This window comes from Microtus ochrogaster, linkage group LG1 (genome assembly GCF_000317375.1).
Source record: "Microtus ochrogaster isolate Prairie Vole_2 linkage group LG1, MicOch1.0, whole genome shotgun sequence".
Classification (NCBI taxonomy): domain Eukaryota; kingdom Metazoa; phylum Chordata; class Mammalia; order Rodentia; family Cricetidae; genus Microtus; species Microtus ochrogaster.
The window spans coordinates 43,947,648-43,966,473 of record NC_022027.1 but is presented as its reverse complement, the minus strand read 5'-3'; the positions used below and the strand labels follow the sequence as shown (position 1 = coordinate 43,966,473).

At 40.5% G+C, this 18,826-nt stretch overlaps 1 protein-coding gene across 1 annotated transcript in view; it reads right to left on the bottom strand.

Moving 5' to 3' along the window:
* LOC101988837 (C-X-C motif chemokine 3-like) overlaps positions 1-18,181 on the bottom strand; it is a 20,846-nt gene extending 2,665 nt beyond the window's left edge. The window contains exons 1-4 of the mRNA XM_005359606.1: positions 18,103-18,181; positions 17,893-18,016; positions 17,686-17,775; positions 2,101-2,184 (exon numbers count right to left, since the gene is read on the bottom strand). Coding sequence (XP_005359663.1) covers positions 2,101-2,184; positions 17,686-17,775; positions 17,893-18,016; positions 18,103-18,181 — 377 coding nt within the window. The remainder of the gene's footprint in view (positions 1-2,100; positions 2,185-17,685; positions 17,776-17,892; positions 18,017-18,102) is intronic.
* Positions 18,182-18,826: the final 645 nt, after the last annotated feature.

Here is an 18,826-nt window from a genome sequence, read left to right as displayed (position 1 = left end):
AGAGAGAGAGAGTCTTCCTACAAACCAGGCTAGTCATGAATTCATGATCTTCTTACCTTAACTTCCCAAGTGCTGATATTGCATGCATGTCCCACCAAGCCTGACTTAACACATATTTTTATTTCAGATTTTTCTGCTGAATGAAAATCTTTGAAAGAAGAAGTGTTTGAGTCTGGGTCACTGGAGACGAAGAGCCATGCTTTACCCTGGGTTGCAGCGTGGTGGCATCCTAGACTAGAGTGAAATAAGCCTTTGGAGCACAAAAGGTTCAGGAATATGCGGATAGTTTGTCAGTCAACATAAAGGGCATCTGGTGCCATTAGATGAAATGTCAAAATGTGTGGAGGGAAGAAAAACAGTCAGCTGTGAGCTTCTCCCAGAAAATCATGTAAACTGAAAGACAGAGTGGCCAGCAGTGAAAGAGGCAAAGTCTAGAAAGGTACTGAGCCTGACAGAGAAACGACCCCCACACACTATGTGAAACTCAGGTTTATTTTTTCTACATAACCATCACTCTTTCCATAAGCAAGTCAGAAAAGCAGCAAGAGGCCCTAGAATGAATGGACAGAGGACTTCATTCCAGTCCTCAACACACACAATGTGTGTGAACTTCAAGAAAAATCTAGGTAATGTGCATTCTCAAAATGATGGTGCAGAACGAACTTGTTCCTCAGTAGATATTCAGTCTCTTGTGCGGTCCTCAGATGTGGGCTGAAATCAAAGCAAAGCACATGTAACTACACAGCTACACAGTGTTATCCACTCCTGCCTAGAACACACACATTGAAAAATTAAAAAAAAAGCTAAAAAAAACAAAATAAAACCCGTTTGGTTGGTCAGTTGAAAGTTAACAACAGTCATAATTAACTATTTTACATGCATACTTATGCCTCCCTGATAGATCCAATTAGGGACAAACTAAAGCTCTGATGCTAACTGAATTGTCCAGAACACCTCAAGGGACAGCTGGCAAATCTAGACCACCATACCACACTTTCACAGCTGAATCTGGTCTCCCCTCCAGCAGGCCTGTGGCTAGCAAGGTGGCCATGTTGGATAGTTTCTGTCAGCTTGACGTAAACTGAGTCACCTAGGAAGAGAGAGCCTCGCTTGAGGATTTGCCTCTGTCAGTCTGTCCTGTGGGCATGTGTGCAGGGATGCTTTCTTGGTTAACAATGGATCTGGAAGGACTCAGTTTACTGGGGACTGTGCCATTCCTGGACAGTGGTCCTGACATTCATAAGAAAGCAGGCTGTGCAAGCCATGCGGAGGAAGCCAGTAACAGCTTTCCTTTGGCCTCTGCTTCAGCTCCTGCCTCCAGGTTCCTGTCTTGAGTTCCTGCCCTGACTTCCCTCAATGATGGGATGTAACCTGTAAGCCAGAAACCCCTTTCGTCCCCAGATTGACTTGGGCAGTACTATCACAGCAACAAAGGCGTAACCAGCACATAGACCCTTGGTGCCCTGAAAGCTCTGATGTTCTGGTTGGGAAATAATGGAGAACTAGTTTCTGAGTGGCCATCTCTCCCCATTTAGGCTACAGTAGCTTTAAAATCCTCCTTTTATTTTCTTTCTCAGGAGTCAATTTAATATTTTCCTGCTGTCTGCTTCATGCTCTTTATTCCTTTTCAAGTCATTGATTTGAAAATCTTATTTGGATCTTAACATAAGAAATGGTTATATTTTTTCCCCTTAAAATTTCTTTCAACGAATGGACCATTAACCTACTTACTTGGCTTGCATGAGGCACTTTATAAATATTTTATATATCTTTATATCAATCAGGATATTAGTAACACAGGTCAAGTTGCTGTCACCTTCAATATAAAGTGTAGACTAGTGATGCCCAAGCAACCACAGAGTTGCTCGGAGATGCTAACATAGCTTTGGGGGTCTGTCCTTGTCATTGCTGAGTCAGTAGGGCTGAGGGGAGGCAGAGATGCTGGTCTGGGGATGCTTTCAGAGCCTCTAGATGACACAGTCTGATCTCATTGTGGATGTGTTGTCTTCTACGATGTATCTGTGGATATTTCTAAACATACCTGTCACTAAAATAAAAATGAGAGAACATGAATATGAAGATTCTTGGCCTTAATTTTACCTCTGCGTAATATTTCCAGTAAGAAGTTTCACCCATACAGCATCGGGATCCAAGCAAATTAATGTCCCATTTTTCAGCATGACACTGCAAAAATAAAGTATTTTGGTTAAATCGTAACTGTGCTTATTTCATAATATGCTACGCACACTCCCAATACTATCTGCAACGTGAAGTGCATACACTTAAAAATGAACACATGGGTTTTTCAGACTATATTGATTGTATTGGTAGAATGGAACTTTTAATCCCATCAGTATGCCTAGCTAATTTTTTTTAAATGCAGTTTGGTTATTGATTTGTTCATGTGCACGTGCATGTCACAGGGTGGTCTCCTAGGATCAAACTCAGACTGGCAGGCTCGTCGGTCATGCATTTACATATTCTTTATTGCTGTGCATCTGCTGATTCCCATTAGATTTTAGGGCCCTGTTTAAGAGTCTTTCATTGTCCAGCAGGGAGAGCATGACTTCTTAGTTCTGTACTCCACAGAATTACAAAGTTCCACCAATGTACCAAGGCTCATTTTGCAATTAATTTTATAAGGCTGGATCATCTTACTGCATTCTGAGCCAAGGTACATATCCTAGGGGTTTAAAAGATAACACAGCTTAAAATTTTCTAATAATGAAAAATAATATAATCAAATTCTTAGCAATTAACCAACACAAGAAAAGTCAGCCACAAAGCACTATGCTTAAAGGTCCAAACTGGAAAATAATTTTCTTTAAATCCAGAAACAAGCCATCTCAACAAAGCTAGTAAGACAAGTAAAAGTCCTAAGGCCCTCAAAGGAGGAAATGAAACTGCCTTTATTCCCAGAGAGCATGGCAGCCAAGTGGAAGGATGGTTCCAATGAACAGCTGCGAGGTCTGAGCACCAAAAACTGGAATGTGAAATGATATTATCATATCCTTTCATTAGCATCATATTGGTACAGTGGTTAGGATAGCTTTTGTGATTTAAAGAGAGCTCATGCAATGATAAGCCTTCAACGACATGTATGTTATCAAGTGTGGTAGTGTACAGCTGTAATCGCAGCAACCAGGATGGTGAGTTCAAGACCATTATCTCTCTCATGGTCCCTTAGAATGAGCACACAGAGACATAGAGAGAGCCCCTGTCCCAAATTTAAAGTAAGAGAATGCAAACGTTCTCAGTAAATCAGGAGCAAATTGATGGGGGAGAGTCTTCTGTTTTGTGTTAATTTAATTGGTTAAATAAAGAGACTGCCTTGGCCCTTTAATAGGACATAAAATTAGGTAGGCAGAGTAAACAGAACAGAATCCTGGGAGAAAGAAGCTGAGTCAAGGAGTTGCCATGATTCTCCCACTCCAGACAGACTCAGGTTAAGATCTTCCCTGGTAAGCCACCTCTTGGGCTACACAGATTATTAGAAATGGGTTAGATCAATATGTAAGAGCTAGCCAATAAGAGGCTGGAACCAATGGGCCAGGCAGCATTCAAAAGAATACAGTTTCTGTGTAATTATTTCTGGTAAAGCTAGCCGGGTGGCGGGAAGCAGCCCGCCGCTCTTATTTCTACAGCAAATCCACATTCTTGAAAGAAAACACTTGCTATTATAGAATATAGCTCCAAAGAATTATATTTGAAAGTATCCTTAGAACACAGCAAAAATGCAAACTGCTTCTCAGTTTTTATCAAAGATCCAAAATTCTGAAACAAGACACATCTGGAAAAAAAAATGGAGCTGCCCACTCCAGTTATGTATAAAAGGCTAATAATCAAATCTATACACTGGTAAAGATGAAACTGTACAATCAGCAAACGCCCTAAGAAATTTTGATATGAGTGAAGTAAGAGATATATAAAGAATATGTGTGGTTACAAAAACCTAGGCAGAACCCAAAGTGTGTTTATTCAACAGTGCATTAACGAAATGAATTCTATTCATGGTTATTATTATTGCTGTTGTTGCTATGAAATATTACCTCTTCAGTTGAATAAATGAGTTAAACACAGCAAAATAAATGGATTACAAAATATGATGTTATGTAATAGAAGCGAGTTACAAAAAGATACATGTATTCAGGTAGTTCCACTAACTTCAAGTTCAAAAGCAGACAAAATAAACAATATTTTTTTAGTTATATCTAGATGACAAAGAAAAAGACTGTAGGAAGTAAGAAACAACAGAATTCACACTCACCTCAGTTCTTACAGAGATATATTATTTTGGCACCATGGAATTTGGTGTGGCTGTCATAATATACCACAGATAGAGTGAGTCAAATAATAGAAATGTATTTTCTTCAAATTCTGAAGGCAGGTGTAATCAAAACCAAGGCATTTGCAAGCTTGCTTTTCCTGAAGTCTCTCTACTTGGCTTCCAGATGGCCACCTTCCTCACCCTTTCCCCACGGTCCAAGTGTTAACTGTCTACAGTAGGGGCTGGAGAGGTGACTCAGTGCTTGTACTCGGGACCGGAGAGACAGCTCTGTGGTTAAGAGCACTGGCTGTTCTTCCCGAGGGTCAGGGTTTGACTCCCAGCAACCACATTGTTGCTCACTACTGTCTGAAACTTCAATTCTGAGATATCAATACCCTCCTCTGACCTCAGCAGGCACTGCTCACATGTGGTACACAAATAATATCCTTGCAGACAAAGCACTCATACACCAGCCATGCTGAATTTGCGCTCATCCTAATGACCTTACTTTAGCTCGCTTCTGTAAATACTTAACCTGCAAAATCATAGACTGTGGGGCTGGAGGTTCCAACTTCAAGAGCTGAATAGTAAAGCAGATGGGGGTGGGGGCGCAGGTACAGGACACAAATCAGCGGGTAAAAGCCAGTCAGATCTGGAGGCTTCTGTTCTAGTTCCTTTCTAAATTAAATTTTACCCTGGGTAACCAAACTGTGGGAACTTATGGGAATTCCTTGGCTGTACTTGTGTGCACACATATACGCTTATATTTGTGGCAGGCAGAAACCCATCCTGTTTCCCATCATTCCATGAAGAGGCATGACGCTCTCTGTTATGTTAAGTGACAAAAGGAATCTTGCAGCTACAATCACAGTCACTAAACAGCTAAATAAAGTCGTATTTTTAAAAGTAGATTTTCAAATGAATCTCGTGTAGTAGCCAAAGCAATTTTCTCTGGCTGATAGCAGAAGAGAAAGTCTGACTGGGAGAGGGAGATTGATGTGGTGTGAGGCTGTTTTTTCCATTGCTTAAATCCCAATAGCCTGGTGGGAACAACCTGGAGAGAGCCTCCCAGAATTGAAAACCTCCACAGGCCAACAGCCTACAGCTGTGGTTCTCAAGCTGGGGATTGAATGACTCTTCCACAGGGGTTGCACATCAGATATCCCGCATATCAGATATTTACATTATGAATCACAGCAGTAGCAAAATTACAGTTATGAAGTAGAAACAAAATTTTATGGCTGGGGGTCACCACAACATGAGGAACTGTATTAAAGGGTTGCAGCATTGAGGAGGTTGAGAACAACCAGCCTAGAAGGGTGTAGGGCTATCAGCAAAGAGCTGAACTCTTTCAGCAGCCTGAGTTGAAAGCTGAGCTCTTCTGAGAACCTCCAGGTGAGCCTTTGGTCGATCTGCCATCCTTCATAAAACAGCAAGCAGCCATTGTCTGTCTGTGGCTTGACTCTGGTCTGGATGGTAAAATCAGTACTGCACAGTGCATTTTATATGCTCCCTGCAGCCCTGTGGATTTTCTCTCCTCTTCTTCCACTCACTCTTCCCAGTGAGCAGAGAAGCCACCCCAGCCACCTAGCATGCTGAACTACAGAATGTGCAGTAATAACCACATTTATTTTATACTCTAGTATGGTAATGCTACCTAGAAATGAATAGCTAAAGCATGCACATTCAGATAGATAGATAGATAGATAGATAGATAGATAGATAGATAGATAGATAGATAGATAGATAGATGATAGATAGATAGACAGACAATAGGTAGATAGATAGATGATAGATGATAGATAGATAGATAGATAGATAGATAGATAGATAGATAGGATAGAGAAATAGAGAAGGATAAATAAATAGATGATAGATGATAGATAGACAGAAGATAAATAGACACATAGATGATAGATAGATAGATAGATAGATAGATAGATAGATAGATAGATAGATAGATAGATAGATAGATGATAGATAGATAGATAAAATGTTATAACTAATGAGTAAAGGAATTTCCTACAGTCTGCAAGGTTGATTCCCCAAGGATAGTTATCACTAGAGTCATTAGACCATATTGGTGCATCCAAGCGTATAATCCAGAGATTTCCGGAAAGTCCCTTATTTGTACCCCTTGCCCATGGCTGTGTATCTTCACTTTTTGAGTATTCATTGACATCAAAGTTAATTCTACTCAGCAGAGTTTATGAAATCAGCTATTTTCTCCATTTAAGAGCTGCCTTCTGATTTTGTGTTTTGGTTTTTTTTTTTTTCTGGAAAGAATGAATGTCATTTTTAGAAATGAGAGCACAGTATTGGGTAATAGTTTTCCCATTGTGTTGGGAATGATATTGCCCAGAACTGCAGTCTTCAGTGTCTTCATTGTGTTGGGAATGATACTGCCCAGAACTGCAGTCTTCAGTGTCTTCATCTAGTACAGTGGTCTCAGTCGTCCTAATGCTGTGGCCCCCAAGGGGTCACGACCCACAGTTTGAGAAGCACATTCTGTAAAGAGACATCAGCTAGAAAACTCCCAGGAAGGGGCTTCCACCCTCCTCCTCATCTTTACTACTTACATGACTTCCATCCTGTCACAGTAGATATTCTCGGGAATCACCCAGACATACTTAGTTAATCTACGAGGAATAAAATCAGAACATAGCTGAATGCACAGACATCTTAACTCCTGAGTATTGCAGGGATGATCTGTGGGAAAAAGAGTAGAAAATTTCTCAGCAAGAACAAATAAGTCTGTAGTGCTTGGGTTTTTGCTTTAAAGGCACCTGGGCACACAAGGCAAGCACACAAGGCTGAGTGTATGATCTTATTATGGCAAGGAAATGCTTGTTCAGTACCTACAATGTTTGAGAAAGCCAAAAATGAACTAGGCGACTAGTAGATTGCTTCAAGGTAGACACAGTCAGTAACCATGGAAAAAAACAACTCAAGCCTCAATGTATAAATTTTATCAATTGAACAGTGACGATTCCTATCATATAACTAAAGTAAATATGCTAAATCTATTTGTAGCAAGTCTTCTATTATCAATTCTGGAAAGAAAAGCATTGATTCCTGCAGCCAGCTATTTCCAGCAAGTCAAATGCATGCTTTCACTTAACTCAATATGAAATTCTGAAGACTTCACAATCTAAATGCATACTTGCTTAGGGTCTAATTTACCCATTGTTTTAATTAAACAATTTCCACAGTTTGTTTAATGGCCAAAATTGCCTCGTTATATTTGAAATGTCTTCAGATTCCCCCCAGTAACTAGATGGGGATAAAAGAAATAAAAGCCTCCTTAGCTTACCGAAGATGCCTAGGTAGAGAGCAACCAGCAGAAACGGCAGCCAGCCCTTGGCAGCCATGTCTGTCTGTGGCTTGACTCTGATCTGGACAGTAAGATTGGTACTGCTCCGGTGATTTTTATATGCTGCATGCAGCCCTCCTCTTCTACCCTCTGGCAGAAGAAGGAAATGTGACAGGCTCGCCATATCTCAAGCCAAGACCGAGAATGGGCTTGCTTAGGCTTTATTTAATTGAGAGGTTGGGAGCCAGTTGAGATGAACTTGACACATCCAGATACAAACCTCTCATTATTTGGAGTTGAATGGAGTTGAGAATGTGTAAATGTAAGGAGATCGACGTCATTGCAGTCAATGAATGGAGCTATGGGAATGCGGATAATTTACTTTTCTTTTTTTCCCCCCACAAAACCCACCTTTGTGCAAAGAAGGGAATAAGGGTACTTTCTTCTTTCCCACAGCAAATATTTGCCTTTGGTTCTTGTATGTATTTGCATGATTCTATTTGAGGTTTAATAGAATTTACCATGGTGAAATCATACTATCAACTACAAAGGAAATAGAGTCCAAACTAAAATAACCTAATACATTTTATCTTATCAAGAACAGTAAACTATATTTGGCCGGGGGGGGGGAGCTTAGGACACATAAGTTTCCTTGGGCTTGAAGATGAATTAAGGAAAGGACCATGAGTTTCACTCCTCTCCCGCTTAAGCAGTTTTAAGATTGCTCTTAAAATGGACTGCTCTTTCTATTGGCATATACAAATCAAACAGCAATGTATCTGCACTAACACCAGCAACCATAGCCAGAGACTAGGTGGCCTAAATGGCAACAATGTTTTATCTTAATGTCCTGGAGACTGCAAGTTCAAGCTTAATGTGTGGACAAGGTTGGTCCTTTTATGGCACAAGGAGGGAAAAAACTAAGGCATCTTTACCTGGTGTACTGGTGGTTGCAGTCCTGTTTATAACAGTGTTTTCTCTATATGAATGTCTATCTCCAAATTCTCCTTTCCTAAAGAACACTAATATATTGGATTAGGGCTCAACCTGTAACTAACTTTAACTCCATTGCTTCTTTTTTTAGTGAAAAAAAACTTTCATACAATGTATTTTTATCATGTTTTCCACTCCCTAATTCTTCACAGATCCTCCCCCACCTCCCTAACAAAGCAACTTTATGTTCTTTTTTTCCTTTTTACCTTGAAAAACAAGCAAAACCAAGAAACAAGACACACACACACACACACACACACACACACACACAAATCCCCACACAAACAGAAATTAAAATAAACAAGGAAAAGACTTATAAAACAAAAAAATGTCAAAATAAAGAAAATGAGACAAAAAGTCTACAAAAATACTATTGAGTTTGTTTTGTGTTGGCTAACTGCTTCTGGGCGTGGAGCCTACGGTAAAGAAAGATTAAAGTGCCCACTAAGACTCTGTTAGAGAAAAATGATTTTTCTGTTGCCATTTTGTATCAACTACAGATAGCTTCTAGGTTAGGGGTGTGAGCCCCATCTCTTCTCACTGCTGGGACCCTCATCTGGCTTGAACCTCTGAAGGCCCTATATATGCTGTCATGTTCTCTGTGGGCTCATTTGTGCATCAATCCTGTTGTGTCTAGAAGACACTGCTTCCTCAGAGTCATCCATCACCTCTAGCTAAAATCTTATGCCTCCATTTCTGCATAGTACCCCGAGCCATGGGCTGGAGAGATGGCTCAGTGGTTAAGAGCATTGCCTGCTCTTCCAAAGGTCCTGAGTTCAATTCCCAGCAACCACATGATAGCTCACAACCATCTCTTCTGGCCTGCAGGCATACACATAGACAGAATATTGTACTCATAATAAATAAATAAACAAATAAATAAATAATTTTAGAAAAAAAAAGAACCCGGAGCCATGAGGGGAAAGCTTTCATGAAAATGTCTCATTTAAGATGAAGTTCTACAAAGTTTCCCACCCAGTTGTGGGTCTCGATGGTAGTTCCCATCCACTGCAGGAAGAAGCTTCTCCAATGAGGATTAAGCAAGGCACTATATGACTATAGCAATATGTCATTAGGAATTATTTTATTGCTTTGTTCCTTTAGGAGAATAATAGTAGTAGGCTTTCGCCTAGATTTATGACTTATCTAGTCTTGGGTACTTGGTCATCTTAGTAGTACCATGTTTGGGTTCTATCTCATGGAGTGAGCTGTAATTCTAATCAGAAAGTGGTTTATTATTCCCATAATATTTGTTTCCTATTGCACCAGTATACCTTGCATGCAGGTTGATAAGATAAAAAGATAGATTATTAAATCTTCTTTCAAAAAGCAGCTACTAGTTTTAAAAGTTTTACATTGGATTGGACTTTTGAATATGTATATACATTTTCATATTGATACAAATTTGAAATTAATTTTCTTAAAACATACTGTGCATACATTTCTAGTCTTGTTCAAGGTATTGTACCTATACAGCTCATTTAACAATGTAATGCCAATTTCTAGTCCTTGAAAATTATTACCAACTGTTTAGGATAATAAGGAAATGCAGGTTTGTAGTTAATCACCTAGTATAATCAAACTTGTAGTCACATTACATATGTTTTCAAGGTCAGACAAACATATATTTTAGATAGACAGGTCATTTTTCAAACACTTCAGAGATCTATAGAATATGGCAATTAAGATGTTTTAATAACCTAGATTTTTTATGACAATGAGACATGTCTGCTCTTGGCAGCACCAATCTACTTCAGAGAAGATAATGAGCATCAAAGAAACTCCACATGAAGTTTACTTTCTTTGTGACAAAAGTAAGCCACTGGGCAAGAAAATGCCCTTGCCTTGATAGTATGCTGTCCTAATTGGACAAGCAGGGTACAAAAGAAAGTGACTGCCAAACATTGTTAAGAGAAGGAGGAATATCCCTTCAGAATGTCCCACTTCACAAAATGTCTCTTAGATATGCTAGGCCTGTAGGCCAAAGATGGATTCCCCAATATTACAGAGGAACTTTGGGTGACTGTCCAGACACCCAGCTGTTTCTGACATTACTCAATTTTTTGAACGTTTCTTGCTTACACTTCCTGCTTACTCAGTCAATATTATTTCCTTCTCGGGTCTCTGAGGTAATTGAAGATTAGATTTTTATAGTTAGAGCCTCCCTTATTTATGAGACTTAGAAAAGTTCACTAAGGAAATGTAAAGTATATAACGTTGAGAGATATCAAGAGATAGTTTTTCTCTGTCTTGAAAAACCAAAAAAAAAAAAAGATAGTTTTGGATAGTAATGTAAGTTTTGATAGAAAGTAAATTAGGTACAAACTTTGAACACACCAAGACAGAATAGATATGGAGTATTTTTTCTGAATTTGTCAAATGAAAATGAACTAGACATTGTTGATATGTTTATTGCCTGTATATATTGTATATAGTTGCCCTCTTCTGGCCTGCAGGGACACATGCAGGCAGAATATTATATATAATAAACAAATAAATCTTTAAAAAATAACAGAACAAGAGAGATAGCCTGCTAATCACAAGCTCACTGTCAAGGAGGATAGAGTATGAAACAAACAGAAAAAGTGAATTTCTCAGTGTGTCGTTCAACTCCTAGGGGCAATCAAGAGTGGCTGCTAACTACAGTCAACACACTGGCTCTTACCCCAGCCTCAGTCCAATGTCAATCCTGCCTCCAGGAATCTCAGAATGAGACTGTGACTGAGAGCTGTCTCCTCCCATTTTATAATTCTCTCTGGGGCTGAGATTAAAGGTGTGTACCACCTGGTTTCTATGGCAAGTAGTGTGGCTACTGGGATTAAAGGTGTGTGTTTCCACAGCCTTGTCAATGGGGCTATTTTACTCTCTGATCTTCGGGTAAGCTTTTTATTTATTAAAATACAACTGAAATGTCAGTACAGCAGGTAGTATCTTCAGAAGTAGGTTTCTATATTGCTTTTCAAATGACTGCTAGTGTTAACACCCCTCCCTTATTCCACCTTTACTTTCCTGTTTCCTGTCCATGCCCTTCCCTATTCCATCCTCCTATTCTAATCCGTCTTTCCATTACGATAGTTACCACTCAATGACTTCAGTTGCTTGTTAAAAGACTGAATCTCCAAATAAGCTCACATTCTGTGGTATTATGGCTTAGGACCTCTCGAGGCACATGAATTTTAGGGGACACAATTTAACCTATCATAGCATTTAACTAGAGAATGTATGAACACTATAAAGCTGATGTAGTCCAAAGACAAACTTGGCTTAAATTAAAAAAAAAATTATTTCTCACTTTTATTGAACATTCATTATGTATCAGGATCTTTTGTAGACACGATGTCTTGAAAGAGAATTAAAACTGAGTTAATTTATTTTGATATCACTATATAACATCCTGCTTTAGAGGGGCAGACAAAAATATGTTAAACCCCAAGATGATCTGTGTTTACTATAATTCAGATCTGAAATTTCCCTCAAAGGCCCATATATTAGAGGCTTCATTCCTAGTTTGATGCTATAAAGAAATAGTGGAAAAGTTTAAAAAGTGAGATTAAATGAGAGTTCTATGTTATTGAACCTAAATACCTACCTGGCTGCCAAAATATTGGGTTTTTATTTGTTTTTTTTTTCTTCTGTAAGTTGTCTGATTTCCCATTCTAATGATTACTGAAGACAATGAAAGGGATTTTAACTATCTCTCACTTTCAAAGGCAAACAATGAATGGTTTTAAAAAGAAAGACAAACATCAGTAATATACCAGCCAACTGGAGAAAGGGAACCTGGATGTGGCCTAGTAAACATGCTTTCCTCTATTTTAGGGACTAAGTATCCTGGTCCAGGTTTCAGCTTTAAATGCAGCCAAAAAATAAGAAAGAAGAAAAGAAAGGAAGAGGGAGGGAAAGAAGAAAGAAAGAAAGAGAGGAAGGAGGGAGGAAGGAGGGAGGGAGGGAGGAAAAAAGAAGGAAAGAAAGAAGCCAAAGACTAATATCTGGCTCCTTGGAGAACTTATGAACTTAATGTAGATTGCAGCACCTTTTATTTCTTGGTTTAAGTGTGTTTCATAGTTATTGCAGGATAAGACTGCCATACCCCCAAGAGACCTATGTCTCCGCTGAAACCTGCCGTGGATGGCTGTTTCACCCTCATGATGTTGGTCATACTACAATATGCATCTCCTGCCAGATTTCATAGATCCCCTGACTCACCTCACGTTCCCTCCCCAGCTCCAACCCCCAATTCTTGGTAGTTGACTCATTAATAAAACAACAATGCACAAGTCTTTACCTTGAAGTTTAATTTCTGGGAAATCCAAGTATTCAAATTATGTGCCTTTTGAAGCAGAATTGGATACAAATATTTATCTCACTGGATGAACAAGGGAGAGAAAGCAGCCCTGGAGGGAGAGAAGAGCGAAAGGCAGTAAATATCATAATGAAGAGGTGGCAGGGTGACAACTAAGCCTCTTGTTTGTGTACACAGAAAACTTGTAAAATATTCTTCACAATGATCCCTCCAGTCAAGTTATTTAGGACTAAAAGTAACAATCAAATCCTTCAGTAAACTATACACACCATAAGGCTAGAAAGAACGCAGTCTTTATGTACTAACTACCACTTGCCCCTGGAGGTTGAAGGATGCTCTTGAAGGCCTTGTATCCCAGATTTTCTGGTTCAGTAAACCATCTGTCCTGTCCACTTTTCCTTCAGATGAAGAAGCATCAGACAGGAGGGCAGAGACATTAAGCTGAAAAGTTGCTGAGTGAAGGAACGAGGATGATGCTTACTAGGCAGGTTCTTTGTCTTTCTTATTCTTTGTATGATTAGAGAAATGGCATCATTTATTCTACTGGATTGTATCTTGTACCGTTGTGATCTTTCACCTCTACCATCCCTAGTGTTCTTTGGTTACTTCTGGGAGTCCCAGAATGATGCTTCTGAAGCACTCACAAAACAGAGCTCCTAAGGACAGGATAATGTCATCATCTTTCTTCCTCTCACTATCTCTCTTAGAGGCCTGATCAGGAGCCCCAACCATGTGATCATTGGTGTTTCTAGTAGCCAGGCTCGTGAAATTGTGCTGTTACATCATTTCCATTTCCTGTTACCTTCAACCAGTGACTACCACCTCACATGTCCTATGTCCCACTTCTTAATCATCACAGCATTCCTGAAGGGAGAGTATGGCACTTTCTAAGTCTCGGGGTAACTGGATTGGGAAACTGCATTTTTCATATCCATTTCATTGGAAACTGAAACATATCCTTAAAACTGGGCTTATGAACAATAGCAAATATTCATAATTCTGAGCCATTAATATTTAATCTCCTCCTTACTTCAGAAGACACAGTCTTGTTCTTTTTGAATACTATTTAGGAAGACAAGTTAAACTGAGTGAAGTCAAGAAAGTTGCCCAAGATTATGATAGAACTGTAACTGACTCCAAAACCCAGTCTGCTACTTTGAAACACGGTATTAACTACCATAAGGATGTCCTCTGTCCTTCTTGTGTCCTGTGTTTACTACTGATAAGGACTTTGAAGCCTAAAGAGCAAGGTCCAATGTTGGAGGGCCTTAGGTATGAATTATAGCTTTACTGAACCCTGGGTTGCCTCCTCTAGACATTTTCCAGGGCCCAGTCAGTTGGAGTTAGGGAGGGAATGCTAACACTGTAGAGCTTTTAGACAGGTGTCAATGCCTTTATTTTTGTGTAGTTTACAAACTTTCTTACTTCCTGAATCATTTCTAACTAGTAACCCTGAAGATAAAGAGATTATTATAACTTTCAACCTTTAGGTATGCGGCAAGGATGAACCCACAGAACTTATTTCCTGCTACTCACGGACTTATTTATTCAGGCTGCCAGTGCTAACTTCTTGCCTCTGTGCGAGACATTCACCCAAATTTGGGATTTCTTAATGAGTTCTAAATCTCTAAATAGGAAATGATCATGCACTTCACAGTTGCATACACAAAAGACTCTCATTTCTAGTCTTGGAGTTTCGCTTTAGATTACTGAGCTGTTTTCTTTTTTACACAATTTTACCCATAGAAATTGGAATGCAGTTCCCATCCTGGGTAGCATTATACATAAGTTATTCAAGGGCTTTCTTTCAAGGTCTATGAAAATGTCACCAAGAAGGGTGAGAAACATTGCAGTCCAACCCAGTATATACATATATATATATATATCCATATTTTACGTATTGATATAAAGAATTAAAACATTAAGATGGGTAATACTTTTGCACATGATAAGGTGGAGTGTTGACCCAAATCTCAGATCCTTTTGAAAAGTGAATTCCTCAGCTTATGTGGGATTCCCCTCTGTATGCTGTGAGTTTGTTTTATTACCACTGGTTAATAAAGAAGCTGCTTTTATCCTACAGCAGGGCAGAATCGAACAAGGCAGAAATTCCCAGCAGAGACAGAGGAGATAAAAGGCAGAGTCAAGGAGCCGCCAGCCAGAATCTTACTGGTAAACCACAAGTCTTATGGTAAAATATAAAATAATAGAAACAGGCTAGTTTAAGATATAAGAGTTAGTTAATAAGAAACCCGAGCTAATAGGCCAAGCAGTGTTGTAATTAATATAGTTTCTGTGTGATTATTTTGGGTCTGGGTGGCCAGGGAAATGAAGACAGCCTCCATCTACACTCAGCCGCTTATTATTTTCGCTTCTGGTGAAACAACTGAGTTTCAAAGGCAAAAATAACAAGTTTGCCACCATTTCACTGTCAACTTCATTAAATTGTCAACAGTTGTGAGAAACATTACTTAGCACCCCTGGCAGTAGTAGATGCAGAGCCTGAGCTGGCTATCCCCTGTCACCAGCTTGGTGACAACTATGATTGTCGTTGGAGAGCCTTTATCCAGTGACTGATGGGGGCAGATTCAAAGACCCACAGCCAAATATTGGACTGAGCTCAGGGAATTCTACTGACAAGGGCATTTAAGTCTTTAAGAGAGGGAGGAAGAGTTATAAGAGCCGGGGGACCAAGGACATTACAGCAAAACCTACAGAAATGGCTAGCCTGGCTCCTGGAAACTCAGAGTCTGAAACAACAACCAGGGAGCCCGCATGGGACCAACTTTGGCCCTATGCATATATCTGACAGTTCTGTAACTTTGTCTATTTGTGGTACTCCTGGCAATAGGAGCAGGGACTGTTTCTGGTGCTCGGGTTGGCTCTTAGAAATCTGTTCTTAATGCTGGATTGCCTTGCCCAGCCTGAATACAAAATGAGAAGCTTGGTCTTATGGCATCTCGGCATGCCATGCTTTGCTGATGCCCATAGGAGGCCTGCCCCTTTCTGAGCAGATATAGAGGAAGGGTGGGTTGAGAGGGGGATGGAGTGGGGGGAAAGGAGGGTGTAAAATAAATCAGTCAATAAATAAATAAATAAAATAAAGTTTAAAAGAGAAAGGAAAGTTACTTACCAAAAACAATGGAATTAGGTCCTTTATCTGACTACAGTCATGTACATATTTTAGGAGACAAACTTGGTGGCAAGGTCGTAAAGAACTATCTTTTCTTTTTTTAAAAAATGTATTTTATTTGGACTAAGTTTAGCTTGCACATATGCTTGTGTACCATGTGAGTTTCTAGTGCCTTTGGTGGCCAGAAGAGAGCATCCCGTGCCCTGAAACTAGAATAGAGGACGAAGGGTGTCTCCTAGGAGTCAGTACTGGGGAAAGTACATTCTTGGGCGGAATGAGAGCCACCAGCGAGTGAACAGAGCCATGACTTATGGAGTGATTTATTTTTTTAGCCAACTGAGTGCTTAGGAAGCAGGAAAAAACTTGAGAAACGCTGATGTAAGTCATTGGGTTAACCTTTAGCAATAGCCCTCCAAGAAACAAGACAAGTGTTATTTTTAAATACTTTATTTTCTTTGTAAAAATACCAATAAATATTTAAACTTCTCAGTTCTAAGACATAGAAGCATTAAATAGGCATTATGACTTACAGAAATCACTTAAAATGTCTAAGGAATATATAGAATATTACAATTCTTTAAGCTTCAACACAAAGTTGATCATCATTGTAACACTGTGAAACCATTTCAATAAATAACAACTGATAAGCCTTTATCGGTACAAAAGCAGATTGCACATGCATTCCCTACATTGGAATGACTTCCTTTGCCTGTTGACTACCCCAGCTACCATCACAATGGTCAGCAGGGAATGGTTGCCTCGGAATATTAATGTAAAAATGAAAATCTTCAAATTAAAAATGGGGACTGATTAAATTTAGACTTCATATTAAATAAACAGTAAATGCTATGGCATCTTGCAAGTAGATCCAACTATACCCTTAGTTATTTTATATGTAAAATATCAGCATAGAATTCGGGGAAAAATCAATAAATATGGAATTCAGGAGTTGTTCAAAGCCAGCAGGAGAAGCCTCATCTCGATGGCCATGGGCAGAATCGTTCCTTTCCTCTTTGCTCTGCAGGCAGGTCCTCCATCCTTTCCTGGCTCAGCTGGAGCTGGCGCTGTCATGAGAAAACGGATGTCTTTATTAGGTGCACAGCTGTCTTCTTTCTCCTGGGTTTTCTGAGTACAGCCTGGCCCCAGTGGTCTCTGCCTGTGGCGCTGTGCCATAGTGCACACACCTCAGCCCTGGTTGATGCATTCCTTCAGGATGGAGGGGAGCGGGACCTCTGGTCTCAAAAAGCTAAGGCTGTGGCAGTTTGTCTGTCACACCAGGTCTCAGCTCTTTTATTAAGTCTCAAGCTAAATTTTACTGAAGTAACAGGTTTGGGCATATCTATATCTTTATCTATCTATCATCTATCATCTATCTATCTATCTATCTATCTACATACATAGTTACATACATATTGGGAGGCCAAGGTAAATGAAAAATTTTTAAAAAGCTGTGTTACCTACTCTTATTCAATGGAGATAAGCTTCAGGTAGGGATACAGGCTCCTGGAAAAACCCTTCCAGCACCACGATAAACTAATTAATTATCAGAAGGATTATTAGAATTGTAAAGATAATCATCACATTCGTAGCTCAGTGACTTTCCCTAAGGTAGTTTTCAGGAGTCACAGGCCAGTACTAGGATGAGGCCCTGAGAGCGCAAACAAAGCATCACTCACGTCTTCGTCTTCAGGATCTTTTGGATGATCTTCTGAAGCCTAGGGCCTTCGGGATCCAGACAAACTTCTTTACCATTCTTGAGAGTGGCTCTGCAGAGAGAAAGGGGGACCCTTCTAAGCTGTGAGGTCCCACTGGAGTGAGCATGGGGTAGCAGGAGGGTCTGAGCGGCTCTGGCAGTGGCAGAGACGGCCTGGGGAGACACTCACATGACTTCCGTCTGGGTGCAGTGGGGTCCTGAGGGCGTCACCTTCAAGCTCTGAATTTCCTCCAAAGCAATCCTTGGTATGGTGTTCGGGCACTTACAGCGCAGTTCACTGGCCATAATTGTTCCTGTGAGAAAAGACACTGGGTCAGCAGGACTGTGGGAAGCTGCGCCCACCCGAGGCTCCTCCAGGGATGGCAGCCGCGGGTCCCACCTGTAGCCTGGTGGCTGGTGGCCAACAGCAGCAGCAACAGCAGCGCTGCGCTCAGGAGAGGACCTGTGGCTGGGGCCATGGAGCTGAGCAGGAGTGTGGCTGGAGTCTGGAGCACAGGAGCTGACTGGAGGCACTGTGGTGCGAACTGGAGCTCCAGGGCCCTGCAAGCCCCTTTTATGCATGGTGGCAGGAAAAGCCCCAGCCCAGGGCTGGGGAAATTCCTAGAGCTTCAGGTCTCTGTGTCAGAACAAAGATAAGGCCACACCCCTGAGCTAGTGGGATGAGTGTGTTGGGAACACGCGCGTGCTGCTATACTAACTTCTCCCTCAGGTCCTGGATCCTGCTTGCCCACTGAGCAGTATGGGATGTTCGAGTTCTGCCTCACCCCAGCCCCAACCCCCAGCAAAGGACAGTATGGCCGGAGCTGGAGTGACCCCCTGCGATGTGACCTTTGTGTAGGGACTGAAGCCTTGGAGGTGGAGGGAGGGAAGAGATGAGGTTGAAGGTAGAAATAAATCCGCCACTGGGTGGCGAGAGGCCAATAGCGGAAAAACAGCTACGTGAGAGTTTGGGGCTGAAGCATTTGCTGTTCAGGAAGCACTGGGAGAACCGAGTTTTTTACCAGTTTGTCTTGTGCATACATCCTTTCTGTCTCTGTCCTTAGTTGTTTTTAAGGTGAAGTTCTAAAGCCAAACCTTAGTTGGACCCCCAGTGATTTGCTTCA